General features: G+C 40.7%; 1 protein-coding gene across 2 annotated transcripts; it reads right to left on the minus strand.

The window, feature by feature from the left end:
• Nucleotides 1-3,178: 3,178 nt before the first annotated feature.
• On the minus strand, nucleotides 3,179-23,380 carry snphb (syntaphilin b). Of its 2 annotated transcripts, XM_055048401.1 has the most exons (7): nucleotides 23,137-23,380; nucleotides 15,199-15,331; nucleotides 11,897-12,052; nucleotides 9,139-9,312; nucleotides 8,610-8,717; nucleotides 7,481-7,627; nucleotides 3,179-7,369 (listed from the first exon to the last, which is right to left on the minus strand). In XM_055048401.1, exons 2-7 carry the CDS (start codon nucleotides 15,246-15,248, stop codon nucleotides 5,446-5,448), a joined length of 2,559 nt encoding a protein of 852 aa, XP_054904376.1. In that variant the 5' UTR covers nucleotides 15,249-15,331; nucleotides 23,137-23,380; the 3' UTR covers nucleotides 3,179-5,445. The 2 variants fall into 2 exon arrangements, with proteins under 2 accessions (XP_054904376.1, XP_054904377.1); XM_055048402.1 differs by lacking the exon at nucleotides 11,897-12,052.
• Between the last annotated feature and the right edge of the window lie 675 nt (nucleotides 23,381-24,055).

Below are 24,055 nucleotides of genomic sequence, written 5' to 3' on the forward strand. Positions count from 1 at the left end.
TTATGTTAATGTTGATGGTTATGGCTTACAGCTGATGAAAACCCGACTGTCAGTTTCTCCAGAAATTGCATAAGACCATCTTACAAAGGTCTTCAATACAGAAATGTTATGATAGAGTTGTAATCATTGGGCAAGACTGCCTGCTGCCTTGTCGACAGCTAACAGTGTTATAGCAATGTTTGCATGTGAATGGAAAGTTGGTTGGAAGAAAAAAAATGTTTGGTTGAAAAAAAACAAAACTAAAAAATCCCAGGAAAAACTGCAGCCTTAGCAGGATTGTGAAGCCAAACCCGTTAAAGAGTTTGAGGAAGAATTACAAATTACAAAGTGGACTTGGTTTTTCAAGAAACAAAACTTGTAGAGTTATTAGTCTTGATATTTATGCAGTGGCCCCCAGAAGATGCCCTGAAATAGCTCAAATCTGCTGAAACAAAAGGTTTAGACCTCCTGTAAAATAACTTAGAACTGCTTACTTTACTAGCCAAATAATAATTAATATGCACAGTGGAAGCCCTCTTAGCTTCTGTTGAAGATTACATCAATGCTCCTCCATTACTTGGAGCATTAATGCTCCAAATAATGGAGCTGATTGGCTGGTTATCCAGCCAATCAGCTCCATTATTTGGAGCTCTGAGGAAAATGAATGGTGTTCCTGGATTGGCTGCTTTGCAAAAGCCTGCCAATAGGATGTCAAGTTGCGTGAACAAAGGTACTTATGTTTTGTTTTTTTGATACACTCCAGGAAAATGCCCAAGCATAAGCAAATTTTTCACAAAACATTTTAAAAAAAAAAGCAAAAACACAACCTTGGCAGGTGTCCAATGAATTTCTGTATTAGATTTTCTGACAAAAAAGGAAAAAAAAAAAATCTAAACTGCAAATTTTAATTAGCTGCAAGACATAATCGTCTGAATAAATAGAAGTAAATATTTCAGTCTGTGTGCTGGGTATGAAAATATATAAGTCTGAACTTTTCAAATAGTGTTATTGCAATAAATTGACTTTTCTTTGTTCCCATTTATCAGGATGTTCCTAGTAAACTGCATCGAGGCTCTACAGATGACACCTTCAAACTTTCTTCGCTTTATTACCCTGTCAGTCACAGCAGCCTGTGGTTAGTAACAATGAGAAAGCTGTCTGCCAAAAGCAAACTGCAGGACACAGGAGGATTCCTTCACATAACACTAGTATTGTGTGTTCTTTTTTTTTTACATTACTTTGCAGCAAAGAAGCAGAGTCTGACTCTCATTTCCACACTTGTACCCTGACAACTCGACAGCATATGGCTTTTTTTTTTAAACATGATTTCTGCCTCTTAATTTCCCTTCACACAGTCAGACAAGGGATCAAACCTACAGCTCAACACACAGAGAAACAACAGAGGACATTTTCTTTCTCGAGAACCTTCTATGAAATAATAGACAGGAGTCTATTGTTTCATAGAAGATTACCCCCAACATAAACTCATGATTTTTGTAATCTTTTTACCAGTCAGATTATAGTAATAACAATCACATTGCAGGTTTCACTCTAGTTAAGAGCAGCTCATTTTAGGGATTGAAGGATCATAAATTACAATTTCATCATACAAAATGATCAACATGAAATATCTGAGTTTTAATCCATTAAGACGTTTACCACTACTAACCCTCATGGACTTCATCAAAAATAATCAGGGAGGAAACAACAGTTGGTACAGAGACATGTACAGTCTACTTCAAGTAAATCCTTAAAACATATAAAGTGAATAATAGTGCAATAAAAAAAGTAAAAACGTAAAAGAAGGACATTGCGTATTGACGTGTTGGTGGTTCCAGAGGATTCTTGCGTCCATGTTTGACTCTGACATTTAATAGAAACATTTAGAGACACATTTTTACCAGAATACAGGAAAAATCAAAAGGCCAGCAGAACCTTCATCTGAGGAAGACGAGCAGCACAGACTGAATTCAGCCAGAGTCGTTCTGTAACGCGCTCTGTGATTTCTGTCTTTGGACAAGTTTGTCATTTTCTTACTTTCCATTTTATGTTTTAATCATAAGCGTATTTGCCTATATCGTTTTATGAAGTCTCTGTTCTGTCTCTGAATATTACTGCACAGTGTGATGTTGTATTGGTTCCTTCTGCTGTCATTTTGCTCTTTTCAGTCTCTTTAGCCCTTAGAGTTATATGGCATATTTTTGTTGGAACTTTTCGTCTCCAAAAAATTATTTTGGATCTACATATTAGTTTTTCAATGTGGTTATTTTGTAACGAATAGCGTACTGTGAGTTAATATGTTATATATATATATATATACTTTCAATTTGATGATTGGAGGTACATGTGGTCTGCACACTTTCTACTCCTTATCATTGAACATGAGCTATTTCTCAAAAATGGGCAAAGATTCCAGATGTACAAAACTCCAAAACAGATTGTTAAAAAGAAATTGAAACCCACAAAGCTATGCTTTTTTTCCCCATTCCAAAATTACGCTTCATTTTATGTTGGTCCATCACATACAATGAAATAGTAACAAAAAATACATTGAAATTTGTGGATGTAATAAAATATGGTCTTAAATGTAGTTATTTCTTTTAAATCTGTTTGCAGAAGGTATTTTGTCAGTATCTTGAATGCTAAGTAAAAAAAATGCTTTACCTTACTGGTACTTAACCATCAATCTGCTACATGCTTCTTGAGTTTTGACATCAGCAAACACCAACGACAGCCTGATAACAGACATACAGAAAATAAAACTCAGCTGAATGCGACTGGAACCAAACAACACATTTTACCCTAACAGATTTCTAGAATGTCTTTGCAAGACCATTGTGGACACACAGTTTGTTTTTGTGATGGACTAATCTGTGTACGATGGACTTGAGAATACATATCAACAGTTAAATACTAGCTATAGCACAAGAGCATCAGGGTTAGCAGAAATATACAGCATATATCACAGACTGAGCACAACTCACTTCACTCAGATCTACTGATGGTGTCAAGCTGAGATAGTGAGTATCTACAGACATTTGATCATGATTTCACTGTATGACTAAAGAGTTTTGATTGTTGGTTCAGCACACTAAACAGCTATATAGGTAACTGTGTATAGAAAATATTCCAGGCCCACGTCAACTCCCCAGACACTGTTGTGAAATTGGAAAATAAAAAGGCACAAATTAGGGAGGAATAGTCTAAGAGCAATATATTTCTCAATGTACAAAATTTACACACTGCATTTCCATAACATTTCATGAATTCTCACCAAAAAAAACTTTGATTTATTTAGAGTTCTTTCAAAGTTAAGATAGCTGGGCTAACCTTTAGCTAAAGGACCATTCAGAGCAGGTGTGAGGATATGTACAGCGCTGAATGTGTTGTCTGTGAACTCATTATGTAATGGCGGAAAATTAGTGGACAGGATGGACATTTGAAGGGGGGTCGGGGGGGGACCACATCATTAAAATCGCTGGAAGAACACTTCACACACAAGTGAAAATAAACAGGTGAGTCTAATGAAAACTATCTCAGGGTAGAAACACAACCAACAATCTGTGAGAACGCAGATCAGTGTCGACTCGAGAAGCAGACTGCACAAGGAGGGTTGGATTGAAAAGAATGCAACACATAAACGCAAAAACCAACCAGGGTACAGGATGCAGCATGTAGAGAAAACTGCACAGCTGTAAAAATGACAGAATGTTAGCCAAAGTAATAACTAACATTGTTCATAGGTTACGATTACTTCTGTTTGAACTTCCATCATGACGGCGGAAGCTATTGTAAAGTGCTCTGTTTCTATGTAATGAGGTGTTTTTTTTGTAGTGTTTACAGCTTAGCTAAATTTCTTCTTTTATGTTTGTTTAAATAATTACACAACTAGTCCCTGTGAAACTAAGACATGTCTGGACTACTTGTTGCTCTGCTGGACCTAATCAGAGCCAGTGTAACATGCGACTGGATTACAGCTAAATTCACTTGATTATTTTCCATCAGTCTAGACAAATGTGGCTGAAGTGCCAACATGTAAAGTGACCATTGAAAGAGAGTATCATGTATGGGTCAAAAATAATCTATGTTTCTTTTTATTCTGTAATTTTTAATCTGCACGACCTCACTGTCATGTGCTCTTAATGATTTCAATTTCTATTTTGAAAAATGCCTGACCAATTCTACACTAAATGTGTTTACCCCCATTCGTCGTTCTGTCTCGTTTGTTGCTGGAGCTACAGGTAGTCATATCTCCTATATTCTAGAATTTCATCTAGAATATTTTACTGACCTGAAAATGGAAACATTTCAGCTGAGCACTACATTGGGAAAACATAAAAGAACAACAAAATCCAAGTCCCTTTCCACGGAATAATTTTATAATTTACCATTATTAATGTCATTAAGAAAACCTTAAGAAAAGGAATAAAGCTAACGTTAAAGAATAAATGTCATACTTTTGAGTTTATTCACTTCTGCTTCTGGCCAGTAGAGGGAACCATTAACTTTCATTTAAATCTGAACAACCCTTGATCTTCATCTGGACTTGTGTCAGGAAGTCCAGGAAAGGTGAAGCGTTTTCTTCCTGCTCTACCCAATTTAAACCTCTTATGTTTTCAGTGGACACTAAAGAGACTGTTTATAACCATCTGAACTGTAATAACCAGGCCTCTCCATTAAGTCTAGGTACAGATAGCTTGTATATCAAAGACAACATACTCATTGAAAATATCTCCACTGCCAGTTTAAAGAGAGGGAGCCAGTAAGAATAAATTGCTTTTGACTGAAGTTCATTTAGCACACTTCTGTGCGAGGAGGCTGACAGGATCGGTTGCGTTTCTACCCCTAGCAGATACCTGAGTTCTGTGTCTACCATGTTTTTCTCCACAGCAGACAAATTCAATCTATTACCTCTTGAAGTTATCAGGGAAAAGTGTCTGCAGCTTTGGATTAAAGTGGATTTTTCTCCCACTACCACTGGCCAACAACCATTGCCTTAGTTTGTTCTAATTTAATTTAACATATACACGCCTATACATACATATAAAGTATTTATGTACACATTCACCAACATGTGATCGTCGTATTACATCATAACTGACAGGCGACATGGCAAGGGACATTTTTCTCTACATTCAAAAATAAATTAAACAATCAACACCAAAGCATTGATCATTCATTTCAAGCAGTTCATTCAGCTAGCACAAGCCAGTACATGGATATTTTGGTAACGACAGCAAAGACCAAGCAAGAAAAAGTAATTATCCTTCTTGCTTTTACAATATGTTGTAGGGTCAGAGTTGAGTTGACCAGTCAAAGATCTTCCTCTTTGTTGCCACTTCTTTATTACCATCCAACGCAGAAGAACAAGATGTTCTTGCTCTTGCACTTTAAGCGATGGTCTAACGCTACAGACCATACAGGAGAAGTGACACCACAGTAAAGGAGCAGAAAGATGTCATTCTGCTATATTTGTGTGCCGCCAAGATCTCCCCCGCCTGCGGGGTAATGTCTCAGGCCACCGCCCCTGCGCAGCGAGTGCAGTGCAACAGTGCAGCAGCCTCTCAGCAGAGAACCGATGTGATACATAGGCTGGCCGCCACGGACCGGGCCACGACACAGCCACGCTACCGTTGGCACCACAGGGATGGCCACCGCGAGCAGATCAATCAGGAAGTGACGACTCCAGTAGCTTTTTTGGATTTTCCCAGAGTCTTCGTCCTCTGCTACAACAATCCCTGTGGCCTCTTGTTCATTAGTCTTATCTTTATCATCATCCTCGTCGTGAACTTCCACCACTGTGACACCAGCTATCTCTTCATGGGAGATGGATCTCCTCAGAGGTTGGGATGTTTGAGGCTCTTGTACGCCTGCAGACTCTGGAGTAATCACAGGGCTCTTTTCTTCTGTTGATATTTCTCCAATCCCGGCCTCTTGTTGCTTGTCCTCCACTCTCTGGTCATCTTGCTTGTTTTCTCCACAGCACCCTACAAAATGAAGTTCACCCTGCATTCTTCCTGCTAAATCACAGACTTTTCTTTGTTCTGCCTCTTCATCCAGTATTTCAATTCCTTCCACTGAGCTTTGCTCTGTCTGCTCCTCCTCTCCAGATTGTCTGACCTCTGTGTTTTCCAACTTTTCTCCTGCCTTCTCTCTGTTCTCTTTTTCTTGCTTTTCCTCTTCCTCAACTTTGTCATTTGCCTGATATGAAGGACTCTCCATGGAAAATGCCACAGTAGCGGATCGTGGAAGAGGTGGAGCCAGTGGTGTTTTGGAAACTGGAATTGGCTCAGTGGCTGTGCTCATCACGGTCGCTGTGGTCACTGAAGTGGTGGTGGTGATGGAGTCCAGATCCTCTTCCCCCTCATCAGACATCCAGGTGGAGGTGGGGCTGCAGGCCTGAGAGCGAAACGTACGTTGCTCTGCAATAGTATCCAGATCAGAGGGATACCCCGCCGTTGCAGGGATGGGGCAGCTCTCAGTCTGAATGCCTGCCTCCCTCAGGGGGTGCAGGTACAGGTGGTGGTGGGACAGGCAGGGGTGGCTCATGCAGCTCACTCCACCCAAACTGCAACGAAATGGAGCCAGCCGCTCGCCTGTGCAGAGTTTCTCATAGGTGGAGGAGTGAGGCATCGTGTGTGGCATGGAGTGGGACATGTTGTGAGGGAAAGAATGAGGTAAGGTATGGGAGTAAGTGTGAGGCAGAGAGAGGGGGGCAGAATGAGGCAAAGTGTGGGAGAAGGCCTGCGTGTAAGAGTTCAACAAAGATGCCGTTTCCTCTGAGAGGTAGGCGGCTTCCAGGAGGAGGTCTGCCCGGCTGGGGACAGTGTTCTCTCCGCAGCACACAAACCCACTGTCCTGTGTGCCATCAGCTGACAGGCAAGGAAAGTCTGTGTCATTGCAATTGCGGTCTCCCAGTGCCTGGTCGCTAAGCTTGGTGTAGGTGGAGCTCCGAGTCAGAGAACGGGCTGGAGAGCCATCGCAAGAACAAGACCCCCTTCCTCCCACTGGCAACTTAGGTACAACTCCAGGGCTTTCTCCAGAAACAGATGCCGGAGCTGAGCCCCCAGCACGGGTCCTGCAGCCTGGTATGGCTTCTCCTTCCTTGGCTAGTCCGGCTTGTGCTATCTCCATGTTAAACAAAAGGTTCTCCAATTTGTGATTCTGAGTATTGATGTCCTGGAAGTACTTTTGAACCCCTGCGTCTCCACTGAGCCCACCGGCATCACTAAGTCGGGTACGAACTGTGTCCACTGCATGTTTGAGCTGCTGAATTTCCTGACGAGCCTCTTTCAGGGCTAACTGAGCCTCCACGCGGTGACACTCCTCCTCGACCCAGTCTTCCTGCATTCGGTAAAGCTTAGATCGCAGAGCATCAATCTCTGTGTCCCTGAAAGGTTGAAAAATGAGAGGAAGGACAGAATGATTTAAACTAAGCAGAATACAGAAAGTCGTTTTAAACATTTATCCAGGTTTTTGTCATTCTGACTCAATCTCTCACCTGTCTTGCAGGGTGTTAATGGTCTCTTTGAGCTTTGCTCGCAGGTGTCGGATACACACTTCCTTCTGCTGGAGAGGTGTGAGGTATTGCTCTGGGGGAGGAGGGCGAATACCATGGTTGTCCGTACATGATGTGTACTTCTGACGTCTGGGACACACCAGACACAACCAAACATAAGTGATCTGCCACAAGTTGAGTATTTTGAAGTATTTTTTTTAAGTAACTGTGTTTAAATGGCTTGTTTCAAAAGAAAGTCTCTGTATGAAAGCTCAGAAATCCTGAAATATAGAAATATATAGAGAGATCTAGTAAATATTAGCTACATATTAATTTGCCTCCCTGTGTGCAGTATAAAACATATGTTTTATGACACTAAAACATGAAAACACCAAGCTGCAAAAACTGACCTCACCTTATATAGTAAACATATTGAGGGAACTAAACAAAAACAGTGTTTCACACGTTAGTGTGTGATGCATTGTGGGGCGCTGGTCTTGGTCTTGACTTGGTCTCAGGTTATGTCTCGACTACAATACTAAAAATCAGACTAGCATCATAAGATTAAGCTGAGTGTGTCTTTTTACACAACTTTAAAAGAAATGTCGGGATTCCTGTAGTTAAAGGAATATGTTTAAATGTAATAAGCAGTTAACACCTGACAATTCTTTTAGTGTCTTCATTTAGAAGAAAAGCCGTTCAGTTTGGAGGTTCCAGGATTACAATGCTAGATCAGTTAATACTATCACATTCGCATTGCATAGATTTTGCACAGAAATCCTTGATATTCTGAGAACAGAATATAAAGTGCCTAAGTCACATCAGACAGCTACTATGAGAACAGTTACAACCAATCCTTTTTTTCTTAGTTTGTATTTCACACAGGAAAATTATTGATGGTACACTGACTCCCACTTCTGTTTCCTGCATTAGATTATCATTGACTGCTGGATATAAAAAAAACATCCAATGCAAACACATGTATAGTTAAAACCAATTATGGGCTTTGATTACATTTCTATTCTATGAAACTTCACTATAATTTTACAATGTCACCGTAGTTAAACGGTGTGAAATATGAATGGTGGATGATGCTGCTCTGCATCACTCTTACTGTTCTCAGACTTCTTACCCTTTGGTGGGGCTGCAGTCACTGCCTTTACACGAGCCTGAGTTGCTGCCACTGCTGACGGAGGCATTGCCATGGGGATCTCTATTACTGGGTGCAGCTGGAGGCCGCCTGGAAAGAAGGAACCAACTCTTCACCTCTTACCATGCAACTAAAAACCACAAACAGACTGATAAGCAGTTCTACTACACATACAAAGACAGAAATGCACTGACTCGTGATCACCAGCATGCCACTGCAGCATACACTCTGACAGATCACAACACTCGGACATTTGAGTGGATATCAACAGAAAATAAGTCTGCATGAGGAACATGGACACACACTTCTCTGGATACTGATATTATTATCAAGAAGGGAATGGGCTCAGTGATTTAAAAAAAGACAAGCAAAGTAGCATACAACAAAAGTAGGCTAACTTGTTGGTAAACTAGAACGCTTTTGCTTCCCACTGTAAGACATCGTGAAACACCAAAAACATTCCCATGCTCTAGACGACCAAAGAACACCAAGACTTGGACTCGGCACAGACCGGGAACGTGGTGTGGAGGGAGAGTTTGTCGAGCGGCGATCCGGAGACTTTGTGGAGGTGTATCCTTTAGTGGGCGACTTGGTTGATGCGTAGCCTTTAGTGGGGCGCATTGAGACCATGTAGCCCGACTCCATGGGGACATAATCTAGCTCTATGAACCTGCAGTAGTCAAACCTGAGCAGGCAGAAACAGGAAGGTGTTAAACCGCAGAAGGTGGATCAGCAAACCGCACCTGCATGATGCGATGTGTGTGAATGCATGCAGGCAAACTGCAGCTGCCCTGAAGGGACAGGAGAAGCTCTCAGGTGGTGTCTGCACTGAATATCACTAAGCACTGAACTGACCCATGAGATGATGCCTTCTAAAAGGCTGCATCAAGGGAAGGGCCCCTCATTCTGGACAATCTGCTGCTGTAGGGCTGTACTGACAGAAAACATAAACTAATAGTGTGGATCTTAAAACACAATCTAAAAGTGAGAAAAAGGCTGGAGACGTCTTAGAGGGAGAGCATGGGATGTTTGAACATAAAAACCTTGATATCCAGAAGCACTTTATGCCAAATAGGTTTCCACACAAATGATTCTAAACAGCAGAGGTCACAAACACTAGATAACACTGATAGAGAAATGGTGACAACATGGCTAAAACCTATTTTATTTCAATAAGAAGAATCTCTTTTGCTTCAAAAACTGCAGTAGAGCTGATCTGTAAGACCTTTCTATCACTGCTATCACAGAAACTACCAGACAAACTACAGAACAGCCAAAGAACGCTGCAGTAGGGAACTGCTTCAGGGTGATGAAAGACAGCTGACAAGTTATTAGGAATAGCAATATTTGCATATTCCCGGTAGAAATTTAACATGTCAGCAAACCTGTAGCAGACATCTCATGCTTGCACTCTGTCAGACCAACAAATATAAAGCAAGAGGTTAAAAGACTGAAAGCATTTAGCAACAGCAGTGGTCTGTGTTTTTTTTTTTGCTTATATTTCCTTTCTATGTACTTTTTCATTCTTCTACATCCAGTTGTTATGTATGAATAGGATTTTGCCAGCTGTTTGCCCATGACTTCAACTTTTGTATAAAAACATGCTGATGTTCAGAAGTTCTGGATTCTGCTAAGAAAGTAAAGCATTTTATGTAAAAGCACATCCGTCCCAGGCGAGACAAAGGCAGAATGCTCTGTGATGGGCAACTTCTAGATCTGTGTTCTATAATTATGGAGAGGTTTTTAAAAAAAAAAAAAAATTTGCCCATTGAGCAACCGCCAAAAGTGGAAGAGGACTCAAGCAGGTCGACTCAGAGCAGCCATGAGGGATTTACACACAGGACACGGTAACTACAAGCTAAACCACGGCTCCAGTCTTTGCTTTACTTCCTGTTGTCATTTAGGGCAGCGGTTAGTTCTTAAACATAAATGCATTTAAAAGGCATATAATTATTTACAGAGTGAATTAATTACACATGTATTATTGGCGTCACCGGGTCGTCATTAGACGCTCTGGTCCTATTTTTCAGTTGGTCACAGACTGAAAAGTTTGGGAACCCATGACTTAGGGGAGCAGGTATTTTTCTCTATTATTTTTAAAGTACAATTTTAGAATGTTATGAATGTACAACTCTTTCAATACCCTCCAATTGCTCTCAGAAAGTCACACACACATAAATTTAATCTATTAATTTGATGATTAAACAAAAACAATAGGATTATATTTAATATGATTATATTTAATAATTTCTCACAAATACACTGAGGCTTGAAGATGGGCTTTCTAACAGGTTTTATATATTAACTCTTAAATGATTTTTGCTGATTTTGACTCATCACTTAGAAAACAGTTAGATAGCTAGATACAAGACTAATGGTGGATGAATTGGATTTCTTTCTACGGGATAAATTTGAAACCCTTAATTTGGAGAAGAAATACAAAATTAAGTAACCTGGTGTTTACCAGTCCCAAAAGTTGGGCAGAGTACATCTGACGCTAAAGCATCAAAATGTCTACGTATTGGCTTTGCTTGTGTTGCGTCATCGTGCCCTGTGCAGCACAAAAGGGAGGAGGCCAGATATTGACAACTCAACAGGTCTTTGAAAATCAATATATGACAAACAAGCTGAGACATTAGCAAAAGGTGAACCAGGCAGACAGGAGTAGCTAAGAACAGGGGATGAGCCTAAGAAGTGACAGAATACACAGAGAATCAGTGTTTCTGGTCTGTTCGTCCATCTACAGATGGTGCCTGCGGCAAGTCAGTCAGGTGAAGGTGAGCATTAGGTGTCAGCATGATTGGCAGGATATTGCTACATGATGAGGTAAAGTTTAAAAGGCTTCAGTATTTTTGATGAATCAAAAACAAGAAGAACAACAACAAAATGAAACAATAATATCTTTCGCATTCGAAGTGAAGCCAGTGTCTCAAACGTGTCCACAGGCTAAGCAGTGAGTGGTGAACCAGTGATCACTCATGATCACAGTATGCTTTCCTAGCACAGCTGCTTCCACTATAGCCACTAAACACGACCTCACAAGAGCACCGGTCCTCCAATATGAACTCCATGTTCACGTTTACCAGCAGAGTGCAAGGTATGAGCAGGTCAACCTCATCTATTTGCTCGAACGAAAGCTCAACAAGAGCAGCAAAATGAAGTTTTAAAGAAATTAGTTTTCCATTTCTGGTTTTAGTGGCTAGAGCGTCAGAGCTGCAGCTACAGCCGCAGAGCATGCTCGCTGAGACTGCAATTCAACAGTGTCTCACGCAGGGGGCGCAGGCACCGGAATGGCCACCGCCGCAGTGGCCGCGGCTGCACTCGTCCCCGATCCCGATGCCGGCTTGGAAGCCGCCGGCACGGGTGAGGACGCCAGTATTTGCTGCAAGCGGCGTTTGGGCTGCAGCGCCTTCAGAGGGTTGAATCTGAGGAAGAGGAGAGATGAGAGAGGAGGAGACCACGGCTTCAGACTGAGGCTGCTGCTCATCACCATGACCATAAAAAGCAGACAACATAACACCTGTCAGAGAGGGAAGTGATGTCAGAGCTTATGTACAACAAATAACCTCAACTTAACTAATGCAGTTCAGCTGTATTAAGTTATTTTTGGAAAGTTTCTAAAACCTTTCTGCATTTGTTTGTGTAAGGAAGGTCCAAACCAACATAATCTTCTCAAGGTAGTCTGTTAGAATAAAGGGTCAGACCGGTCAGAACATGACCACCGCACAAAGCCACAGTTCCACAGAGAAAAGGCTCCACATTAACAGTGGCTGTGTTTCTGTGTCAAATGTGTGCAAATCTTTGCTTATATTCTGCTAATGTCAAATTTCACAATTGCTGTGTTTCCATTAAATGAATGAAATCAAAGTCAAAGGTGAAGAAGCTTATTCACGTCATAAGTCATTCAAAATGATGTAAAAGATAGATGTCAACAATTACATGAGATTTAGTCACAGTCCAGTCATGGTGCTAGCGCTCATCGCCAGCCAATCAGAAGAGACTTTGGCATCTTATTCAGGCGTTGAAGCTGCAAGCTCCGCCCACTCGAGAGTCGCTAAGTATGCTGCATTTTGGGGGAAAATTGTAGTCTGAGATTTTACAGAAGAGTAATTGACTCTACAGCCTGGAATGACACACAGATTTGTATGGACTGTGTGATGCTGGCAGAGATCTGAAAAAAACCAAAACAAACTATCATCCTGATGCACAAAAGTATTTCCATTGCAGTTTTGTGAAATACACCTATTTCGATAAACCACCTCATCCTAGTGCAAAAACTTTTAGTTTATTTTAGCACAATAAACTTTTTGAAATCTGCAAATATAAAATATGGACAGACAGGTTCAGGACTGGCTTGAATATTTATGCACTGCTGAGCCACAACTTGTCTGACCACAACTGCATTAGGATCCATTTGTTGTGCAGACACTTCAGCTCATCTCCATCTCACACCTTACACAACTATGTCCTGAAGGAATTACAAACAAACATTAACTTACTTACTTATTGATAAAAAAAACAACAAAAAAGCAACAACAACAACAAAAAAACATACAGTATATAAAAAACTCAGTCGATGATCATCAGCACAGTGCTTCAAGATGACAAAGAAGCTTCAGAGTTACTAATTATCATAATTCCTTCCAACCACTGCTGCAGTAATATTGTGGGAGAAATTAAGCACTGTGAGTACTTTCTGGATGTAGCCATTAGAAGAGTTTAGAGGTCTACATGTGACTTCAAGTGTTGTGAAATAGGAATTTCTTTCAGCTGTTAAATGTCCTTTGTGATACTCAGAAGTAAGTGAAGATATCCAAACCCCACAGACACAGAGGAAAATCACTTGCATGAAATGTTGTCACTTCTGAAATATATTCCTGGTTCTGGTACCATGTTTAGGGATGATTGGATGATACCTGCCAACTAACATATGAGGAACATGTGAAAAATGAAATAAACAACTATATGAAAAACCACTGTTTCTGATAAGCCATTAACCAATCCGCTTTATCTGTTTAATTGAGATCCATTGAGAGAACTGCTAAAACTCTTTGCAGACCAAAACCATTTCAGTTAGCATAACACAGGATAATATGGCAGACTGCCATGAAGCTGGATTTGAACCATACAAAGAATGTTTTCAAGGAGATTCAGGGAGTTAACAGACAGGTGTCAGACTGAGACAGGTATGTTTTTAAAGACTTTATCAGGATCATTGACAAGGATGTTCTGTCTGAACACAGGATATCACTGATGGAGAGATGTGTCTCCAGATCCATTACTGGACGTGTGTTGGGTCGATTCCAAATGCAGGCGTCTCTGATCTGGTATTCATAGGGCAGTGACTCAGCAGATTGTGTGATGCCAGAGAAAATGACACAGGATGAAGCCTGCCCCTGAAATGTTGGTGTAAATATCCTCTAATAAAGATGTATTAAATTAACAGCGTAGAAAAACTTTAAATGGGAGGGGTTTTGCCATAAAATATCTTTAAGCAATACATTTGTAATATTTTGGATTTGTCCATATTTGACTTGACAACAATTTTTTAACACACAATTCTAGAATTATCTATTTAGCTGTGTCCGAAATTCCCTTATTTTCTGTCAAGACATTGTGATGCCAATATTCATAAATTGGAATAAAACCATCCATCCATCTGTCCGTCCATCCCCAGGTCAGACAGGATACATTTTTTGTCCAGTGAGTCCTTGGTCTTCCTCGTGTCTCTTCCTCCATCATATGGACACCAGTCGCTCCAAAAATAAAATACGTCAGAATGACACAAAAGCACAAACTGGGATATCTTTAAGAGCAGCTCCAGCTGATAAACTGGTTTAGAAAACCAGAAGTGTAAAACGTTTTACATGAAGTTTTACATTTCTTTTTTCTTTAACAGTTTATGAAATACTTTTGCTGCTTTCTGTGTTGAATCTGCATTTTCTCCACGTGCCTTGGCAAGACGCCTTCCCATACACGCTGGTTCCTCTTTTTGCCACAAAAACTTACACCCATCAAGTCATATCATCTAAACATTCTAGATGTCAAGTTAATGTCTAAGCTTGATTTTTTTCCTCAAACCATTTTGTTGTAGATGGATGACAGCTTTTGTTTCCAAAATGACTTGTTTTCCTTTTATTTTTTTGCTTAGGTGGCACACTTAACACTGAAGAAGTCAGATACATTTAGGTAAAAATGTACAATTTTATGTGGCTGGTGGGTTTTAAAACAGTTAATCCTCCAGTGTGAAATGCTCCATGTATATTTTATCCCAAAGGGAACAGCCACTTTCACAACGATTCAAGACCATAAATAACAATAAGTGTCAACAAACCCAGATTAGTTTCATTCATCCATCCTGGATGATAAAGTCACTGTGAAGCTATACCTACCATATAGACAATCTGATATGCCCAGACGCCAGATCAGTTTTAGTTGTCTTATATCAGTGGTCAAAATGAAACTGAGATATGTAAATATGCAAGTGTAAAAATGAACCCCAATCCTCAACATTGAACAATATCTGCCTTGGAAATTGCCTTGAACGCTGAATGTCCTGTTTGCTTCTTACCGGCGAGAGCCTGAGGTCGTCCTCCGACTGGCTGGAGCAGGGGCAGACATGGAGTCAGACAACCTCTTGCTAGGCCCGAAGGTTCGTCTGTTGTCGGCCTCCTGTTTTCAGCTTGATTCCAAGAACTCGGAGGCTGGAGGAAGAACAGACAACCATCGAGAAACAACAAAGGTCAACAGCTGCTTCATTGACAGCTCCTGCGTATAGGTTCTGGGTGCTTCAACATGCAGGTTGGCATTGATGACTCAATTTGACAATTAGCTGAATCATCGCAGGCTAGACATCAAAGTTAATCAACCAATCATCTCTCAGCCATGTGGGTGAACCACCCAGTCAACATTAGTCTCTTTTTTCTCAGGTCAAATGCAATGGAAGTTGACATTTGTCTGTGAAGGTCAAAGCCAATTGAAGCACAGATGTGACTTTATAAATGAAGAGAAACAGCAGCTCAAGGTAATAATTGCACTTGATAGAACTTTAAAACCAAACATGGCGCAAATGTGTTGCATATTTGTGGCACAGCTGTGCCAGAAATATTCTGTCAGTGTCCAATATGAGCTTGCAGGCTGAGACAGAGAAAGGGAAAAGCACATGGAAGCAGATTATTGTCATTAATAATGTATCACAACTTGGTTGGGCCTTGAGATCTCGGCTTGTGTGTGAGGAACTGCAAGCTATTGCCTGCTGTGCTGTCTGCCAATTGTGATTCACTCAAAGAATCTCACTCATACGCCTTTCATCACTTGCATGGCAGATATTTCATTCAATCCAGTCCATGTAATGTGTGCCATTAATAACTAGGTATATTTTAAATCTTTTGGCATGTCATTATTTACATCAGCTTTAATGTAAATAATGACATGCCTGTTGAAAATTGGGAGCAATACACAAATCATTACTACTACTACTCTGTAGATGAAGACGATGACCAAAACATTAAAAAACTTATCCCAAACATGTGGGATAGCTGTCACAGTCTGACAGTTGATGTTTGGTTCATATTTTAAAACATACAGAGAATAAATGATGCGTTTTGTTTTTCTTTTTCAGTTTATTGCGGTGAACAGTTAATCTCAGGCCTCACAGACTCATCAGTCCATGGAAAGTCCAACGTATGAGAAACATGGAAAATTATCATGGATACATTATCCATATCTTAAATGAATTACATAGCAATGCACTTGCTCTCCTCCCTTGCAGCTATAAGTTGCATAAGTCAGGGTTCTCTTCGGGAACTCCACTTGCCTCCCACAGTCCAAAAATGAGACTGTAGTGCTAATTGCTTGATATTAATTGCCTATAGTGTGTGCATATGTGTTTGGTTGCCTTGCGTGTATTTATGTTTTTTCTGTGATAGACTGACAACATGTTCAGGGTGTATCCTACTTCTCACCCTGCAAGGATATACGGATATTGACTCTTTATACTTTTATTTAGTTGATCTCACAGTTTTGCATGGTTGGCTACACAAACAGACAGGGATGCAAACTGAACTTGTCATTTAATCATAAAACTTTTGATGAGGAATAATGGAGAGTAGCTGACAATAGCAAGCACTGGCAGCCGTTGGTATTTTCCAGTGAACACTTTTGATAAGGTAGCAAGACTGACGTCCAAATGCTTTATAAGTACGATGCAATAAAATATTGCATTATTGAGAAGTTCTGCATTTAAGACATTTGTTACCATAGAGGCAATGCTTCACCTTCATGTAGCCTACCATGTACAAAAAAAAGTGGTAAGCATCTTGCTCACATGTTTTTAAGACTGTTCCAATGTAAGGGCAGGTGACGTTGATGACACAGTGGTATAAATTATGTGGCATAAATTCAGTCAGATCTGATCAAATTAACAAACACATTGGAAATAAGATGACATTGTTCAGTTTCTCAGCTAACTATTCGTAACTTTTGTGAAATGCACTGCCTATAAGACCCCGATAGGTACGCTACTTCCACAGGCAAGTTAGTTTGATTTGAAATCTTATGGTTATTTGAGAAGAAATGATTTGTGAAAACAATCGCAGTTGCAGTGATCAATACTCCCATTGCTGACTTTCATCGTCTGTTATGGTGCCTCGTGTGATTAAGAGTGGTGTTGCAAAGGGTCCACAGAGAAAGCACAGACTTTTTCCAACATTTACTGTTTGACCTCAGTGAACAGCTTTATTTAAACCTCTTGTCTAAAGTAAATGAGTCTTCTAAAGAAAGTCTGTTCTCCATATCCAGCTGCTGACACAACACATCAAACAGGAGAGGAGCGCATCATCATGCAGGATTTACTAAGTTGGTTATGTAACGACGTCCCTGTCCTCCGAGATACTGACACGCAAGCAGTTTCTGCGCTGACGCGGTGGAAGTACCGAGCAGGTTACGAGAACGGGACAACCTGTGAAAGAACGAGGAGCACTGGGAGGGACCAGGCGAGACGAGAGCCAGTGAGACGGTGGGAAGAGATGGCATAGCGAGGGAGAGAAGACGGTGTGCAGAATGAAAAATTGTGTGATAAGCTAACACTGGAAACACTGCAGTGTGTGCTTGCCTTCTAAGCCTTGTGTGACCTTCACAACACCCAGCAGGATTAAAAGCAGCATCAGTGCATAAATATACTGACACCTGACTTTCAGAGGGCAACAAAGCACAATGTAGATGCAGAAAAACAACAACGGAGCTCAGCTCCCTGAGAACACTGCAATGGTGGACTGACAGCATACAGGCCACACAGACTGGTGAACCAGGGACTCTTCTGTCTGATATCCCAGGACGTGTGTGTACTGTGTGATTGCTGTGAGTGTGTTTGTGTTCATGTGATGTTCTGCAGAGGTCAGTATGATGCTGAGTGAGGGTGATGGGGTGATGGGGTGAGCTGTCCTGTTGCAACATGACTCTTTGCTGCATGCGACTCTTCGTGTTTTGTTAACTAGATGACAGAAAATTCCTGTTTTATCTGAATGATTAAGTTTGATGTGTAACAGTCCAGCAGTTGGAAGCAAAGTAAGAAGAAACTTAGCAGATTTTTTACTCAGCATTACATGCTGGAACATGTCAAGATGTCAGTAAAGGTAATCATAAGGTATAATATGCGCTGAATGCTTTAATTTCTACAGGAAAACAGACTGAACCACAAAGGTGGACTTGGAAAGTGGAGTATTTCCACTAAGTTCTTCATAGACTTGGAGATGCTCTGAGCAGCACTTAGAGTGCATTCACACCAGCCCAGCTTAGTCCTGTCTGGTATGTTTAATCAAAATTTCAGTTCAGTTGGGAGGTGTGAATGCACAACTTGCAAACTTTGATGGAGACCAAAACAGCAAAGTCTGGTCCGCCTACAAAGGTTTAGTTGAGGAGAACTCTGGAACAGTTCGAATGCATATGCGGACACTAAGCATACCAGAGACTGCTCCAAAACCAGGACTGTAGCACAGAGAAATCCTACAAATGCTCAAATTTGGGGTTAGTTGGTTTGACATAGTGTAGTATGAAAGTGAACCGCACCAGCTGAAAATTTCACCAATGTTGTAATTTTGGTCCCCAATTATACCAAGCCTACCAGACTATCGTATGAAAAAAAACCCTGACTGTAAGGAAAAGTGTTTGAAAACCTTTTCTAACATTAGTACTCCTCATGGAACCTAAAATGTGCCTTTAAAGCAAACAGAGAACTGGCCGGTCCTGCAGAGTCATCCTGCTCCTGCTGCAGTGCATGTTGCCCAGCTCAGCTAAAGTTTTGCCAAGCGCCACAGCACACTACAGCCCAATTAACATAAGTCTGATGCAGTTCACCCAATCTTATTCTGGGAAGTATCTGACACATTAATCGGTGGTTTTAATCTCAATATTAGTCGCTTGACCAAAGTCCCTGCAGAGATTTTCTCTCAACAAGCAAGACTTAGCCCTCATTAGGCTTATCTGGTGCTCAATGTGAGTTTATTCAGGTCAGGAGCCTGAAATATCTAATACACTAAGGCTTTGTCAGTAGAGAGTCAAGCTACATTGACAGAAATCATCCCTGAGTGCTGCTACCCACAGTGTGTTTTACTCACAGCCAGGAGGAGCAATGGAACATTATTACAAACCAGAAAATCAATGTTTATGATCACATTAGAAGTGGGAGGAGACTGAACTGCATTCATTTGTGGCACTCTCTGCAATTCTACAAGAAGCTGACAGGGAGGAGCCTCTGTGTTTATAGAGCTGTCTGTTCTGTTAGCAGAGCTTCGAAAACACTTTTCCAAATGAGACGGTTGGTGTTACTAGAGGCAAGGCACGTCAAATCACACCTTTAAAGGGGCAGTACTGTGTGTTTTCCAGGCACATGGTGCCATTTTATAGCATAATCAAATACTGTTATCAGGTGTTATAAGAAGGCTGTATGTATATATATATATATATATATATATATATATATATATATATATATATATATATATATATATATATATATATATATATATATATATATATATATATATATATGTATATATATATATATATATATATATATATAGAGAGAGAGAGAGAGAGAGAGAGAGAGAGAGAGAAAGAAATTTGACTTTGTGTTTTAACGCCTTGAAATTGGGCCTATGTCTCTTTAAAAACTCCTGCTCTTTCTGAAACTCCACCTTCAGGAAGTTGTCACAACATGGCTCCTCTATTGACCCTTTTACAGAATTTTTACCACTGAGAAGAAGCTCCTATAATGAGAACAGCAGTTCCACCAGGTGTTTGCTAATTGTTGCTGGCTAGTCTGAAGGAGCAGAGAGTGGGAGTCTTAGGGGAGGGCTGCTCTGTAATGTGGAAGCTGCAAAGCTTGGAAACTGCAGCTCCAAGGAAGAGCTTTGTCTGGAAGGTGGAGCTCGGTCCACCCTGGCGTTTTACACAGGTGAATGTTTTCCGTGGAGTTTTTATGCGTTTCTCAAACACGCATAAAAAAAAAAAGAAAAAAAAAAGGGTGTGCTGTGGTGGCATAGGGGTTAGCGTGACCCCCGTTTGGAGGCCTTGAGTCCTCGACCATCATGGGTTTGATTCCTGAACCCGACGATATTTGCCGCATGTCTTCTCCCCTCTCTTTGCCCCCATTCCTGTCAGCCTACTTTCATATAAGGGACACTAGAGCCCAAAAAAACCCTGTAGGGGGAAAAAAAATAAAAAAATAAAAATAAAATAAAAAACACGCATGGAAAAATCTATGGAATAGTCCAGGTATGACGTAAAGCTCAAAAGTGTTGTCTTTACATAAACAGTCCAGAATTGTTTTGGCATTCTCAACTTTAAACAGAAGAAAAAATCACAAGAAAAAAACTTTGCAAGCCTTGATAATGGAAACTGTCCAACGCAAATAAATACATTTTAAAAATCCTTAGGTGTACATTTATCAGCAGCTGAAATCTCAGCAATCCCACCATAAAATATACACTTTGCACTTACTGCTAATATGCTAACTGCATGATTTCTGCGGGTAGAGATGTGCAGGTTTTGAACCATTGTCCTACACAAAGGACAGCTGGTAGCACAGTTGCCTTCCAGCAAGAAGGTTCTGGATCTTTCTGCATGGAGATTGCATGTTCTCCCAGGGCATGACTGGGTTCTCTCCAGGGACTCTGGCTTCATTCCATAGTCCAAAAACATGATTATTAGAGCAGTTTAAAGAGAACAGTAACTTAGAGTGTAAGTGTGTGCAGGGTTGGGTGTCTTGTTATTCTGAATGATATGCTGCAGCTGGTCTTGCTTTCAAATAAATGCTGTTCCTCCACTTTGTGATTAGTAGCACAAACTCTAATTAAAAAACAGTGCAAACAACTCCAACTGACTGTGGCACATAGTGTCAAATAGTCTCATTTGTCCCACAATCAAATATACATTGAGGATATTTACAAGGAACTGAAATTTCTGAGTACATTTTGTAATCTAACATATTTTACTTCTTAACATTGATTGTTTGCTTTCATTTATGTAATATATATATATGGAATGATTAGGTTTCTCTCCATGTGTGCATCTTACCAAGCACCATGCGGTGACAATCAGTGCCAAGTCACCATGGAGACAGTCGGTTTTCCACTCGTGTGTAAAACGTGAGCAGAAGGGGAGCAGCGGCCGACGGATAACGCTGGAAAACGGGACAAGAGGGGGAGTCTGTAGCTGATGAGGAAGGCAGGCTGGACAAAGGACAAGAGGAACCAAAACCAGAGGAGAGGTCTGGCTGGTTTTCATCTCCTCACTCATGTATTGCGTCGCTGAACAAGTTATATTTGGATTTATAAATAGATCAGGGTGCATATGGCATGGCCCCTAGAGCACAGCGTCTGACTGTTGCAATATTTAAGAACAAACCAAAAGATTGAGTACAGAATCAGAAGAACAAACAAAAACTTGCTCGGAATGAGTTTCCTATGAGCTGTCAGTCAGCTGTGTGTGACATCTGGAAAGACAGAAAACCTTTAATCAAACCAACTGTTTAAGATCCAAAACACATCCAAGAAACAGCTAGAAGATCTATTTGAAGTGTCAAAGCGCTCACTCCCAAATAATGTCATCATCATGCTAAGTGTTAGCATGCCTGTGAGTGATATGAACAGACTTCTGCAAATTCAGTTCTGGACAGTTCACACTGCTATTTAATAGGCTAACTTGCTCTAAAATTGGGAATCTTACTGCACAAGGTAAACAAATGCAGGAAAGAACTTCATTTTAGACACATAATTAGATTCATATTTGAGGTTAAGAAAGAATTTCAAACTTGAGTTTTCTTTTAGGAAGTTTTTACATATGATAGTCTGTTAGACTTGGTTTGAATGGAGACCAAAACGGCAACATTTGTTCCATTTTCAATAGGTATGGTTTAAAATAAATCCAGGCACTTCAAGACTCAAACTTGCTGTAACCAAGGTTATTATATGCAGCTAAAACAATCAAAATAAAACACCAGTGACAGCAAATGTTGGGAGAAAATACCAGAGACATAAAACGATATCTTCTGTTGCGTATTCATTACCCAGTCAATTTAATCACAATACAATATTTTGGTCATTTTTAGGTACAGGACTCAAAAAGCTCCAAGTGAAAAAAATCCAAACTACTAAAATCACTCATAAAAAACAAGCTAAAACAAGACCTCATTTAACTAGTGATAACTAATTAAAACTAGCAAACCAATAAATAAAACGTCATCATGCATTATTTGATTTTGCATAAAGGTTATTGATATATTCTTGGCAGAGTAATCATCCTAACTTACCCCTGTGGTTGAGTCTGACTGCTGACTCCATGCACATTTAGGAAGCAGTCCTTGACTTAGTCTGCTTCATAGTTATTCCTTTCACCACCAAAGAATGACAAATAGTTTGGGCCTTAATATGCTTAGAGTAAAAATCCCTCTCATTTATCAGGTTGGGGCAGAACCAAAGAAAAAACAAAGAAGAAGCAAAAAAGAAAACAAAACACAAATACTGCAAGGTCAAACTGCAGCGCAAAGCAACCTGTCACGACTCCGCTGCGAACAAACATGGACGACTCTCACCCAGAGTCCTGGGCACCAAGTCCTGGACGCTCACAGTTCCACAGAAACTGAGATGCACAAATCGTTGGAATTCCAGATTTGGTGCAGTGAGTGTGCACGTAAAGGCTGTGAGGAGTTGAGCTGAATCAGGCGCACAGCGTGAGCAAAACATCTGGCGGCGCAGGAGCGCAGTGCGCAGCTTCCATCAGCTGCAGCAACACAAACAGAGCAGGAAGCGCACCGCAGGCCTGACTCAGAGCTGAGTTAACCATCGAGAGCTGCACACTCCCTGCACAATCTCTCCATGCATTTATTGTATTGTTTTCTCCTTAGAACACATTTAGTCCTTGACGCACAACACGGTCTTCACTCTTCCGCCGCAAAACGACACCTCTGTCGCAGTCACCAGTGGGTCTGACGGCTGCACTAAGCAGATCTTACCTGTGCTCCTTATGTCTCATCCGGATTTTTTTCCCCGTTTTTCACACTCCCATGTCCTCGGTTCTTGTGATTTGAGCTCCGCCCGATGGAGCGCTGATCTTGACTCTCAGGCCAGCCGAGCAGCGGCGGAGGGATGCGGAGGAGGGAGGGGCTGGTCCAGGGGGTGATACAGGAGGATGGAAGGACAGAGGGAAGAATGAATGTATGGATGTATGGATGGATAAGGCGCGAGGAAGAGGGGACGGGAGAGGCGCACGGGGTTTTGGACGGAAGCGTCTGCGTCACGTTACGTCGGTTCATTTTTTTTAAAGGGAAATACCTCTCAGTCTGTTGTGGCTGAAGAACTCGATATTGCTTGATTGGTTCTTTCATAAAGTAAGAACTTAAAGGGAGAACCCTTCCAGTTATCCTTTTAACTTAAAGGGTTAAAGTTAAAGGGTGGGTATACAACTCGGCTTGCCACTGTCACATGGGGTACCATCTGTGATATTACACAGTCAAAGTTAATAATTTGGATTCTTCACAATAAGAAAAAACGGAGGTTCAGTTTTAAAACTGTGTGAAATGGAGCAATTGTAGATACAAAAATAAAAGGAAAAGTGCATTTCCATCAAAGCACGAAACAAAAATGTTCTAATTAAAACTCAGAAAGTTTTAGATTAATTATACAACATTTCTAATACGAGTTACAACACCGAAACTTTTTCCCTGAAATGATTTGCAACGTTGATCCACTCAGCACCTGAGCTGGGACATTTGCTTCATAAAACCAAATGATTTTTCTAAATTAGTCGGCCATAATAGACAGACATACTTCAGACAAGCGACTATTCGGAACAGATGCTGAGAACCACAGTCGGTTCATCGATGCCTTACCGCCAGTCTCTCCTGCCACCTAGTGGTGGATATGCAAACATCA

Source organism: Poeciliopsis prolifica, unplaced genomic scaffold (assembly GCF_027474105.1).
Source record: "Poeciliopsis prolifica strain line A6 unplaced genomic scaffold, Auburn_PproV2 SCAFFOLD027, whole genome shotgun sequence".
Lineage (NCBI taxonomy): Eukaryota > Metazoa > Chordata > Actinopteri > Cyprinodontiformes > Poeciliidae > Poeciliopsis > Poeciliopsis prolifica.

Coding starts and splice junctions, on each gene's coding strand:
- snphb (XM_055048401.1), bottom strand. CDS start 15,248: ATGTCTGCCCCTGCTCCAGCCAGTCGGAGGACGACCTCAGGCTCTCGC. Junction 9,313..11,896: donor CCGGTGCCTGCGCCCCCTGC/GTGAGACACTGT, acceptor CTGCCTGCTCAG/GTTTGACTACTGCAGGTTCA. Junction 8,718..9,138: donor CCCTCCACACCACGTTCCCG/GTCTGTGCCGAG, acceptor CCTTCTTTCCAG/GCGGCCTCCAGCTGCACCCA.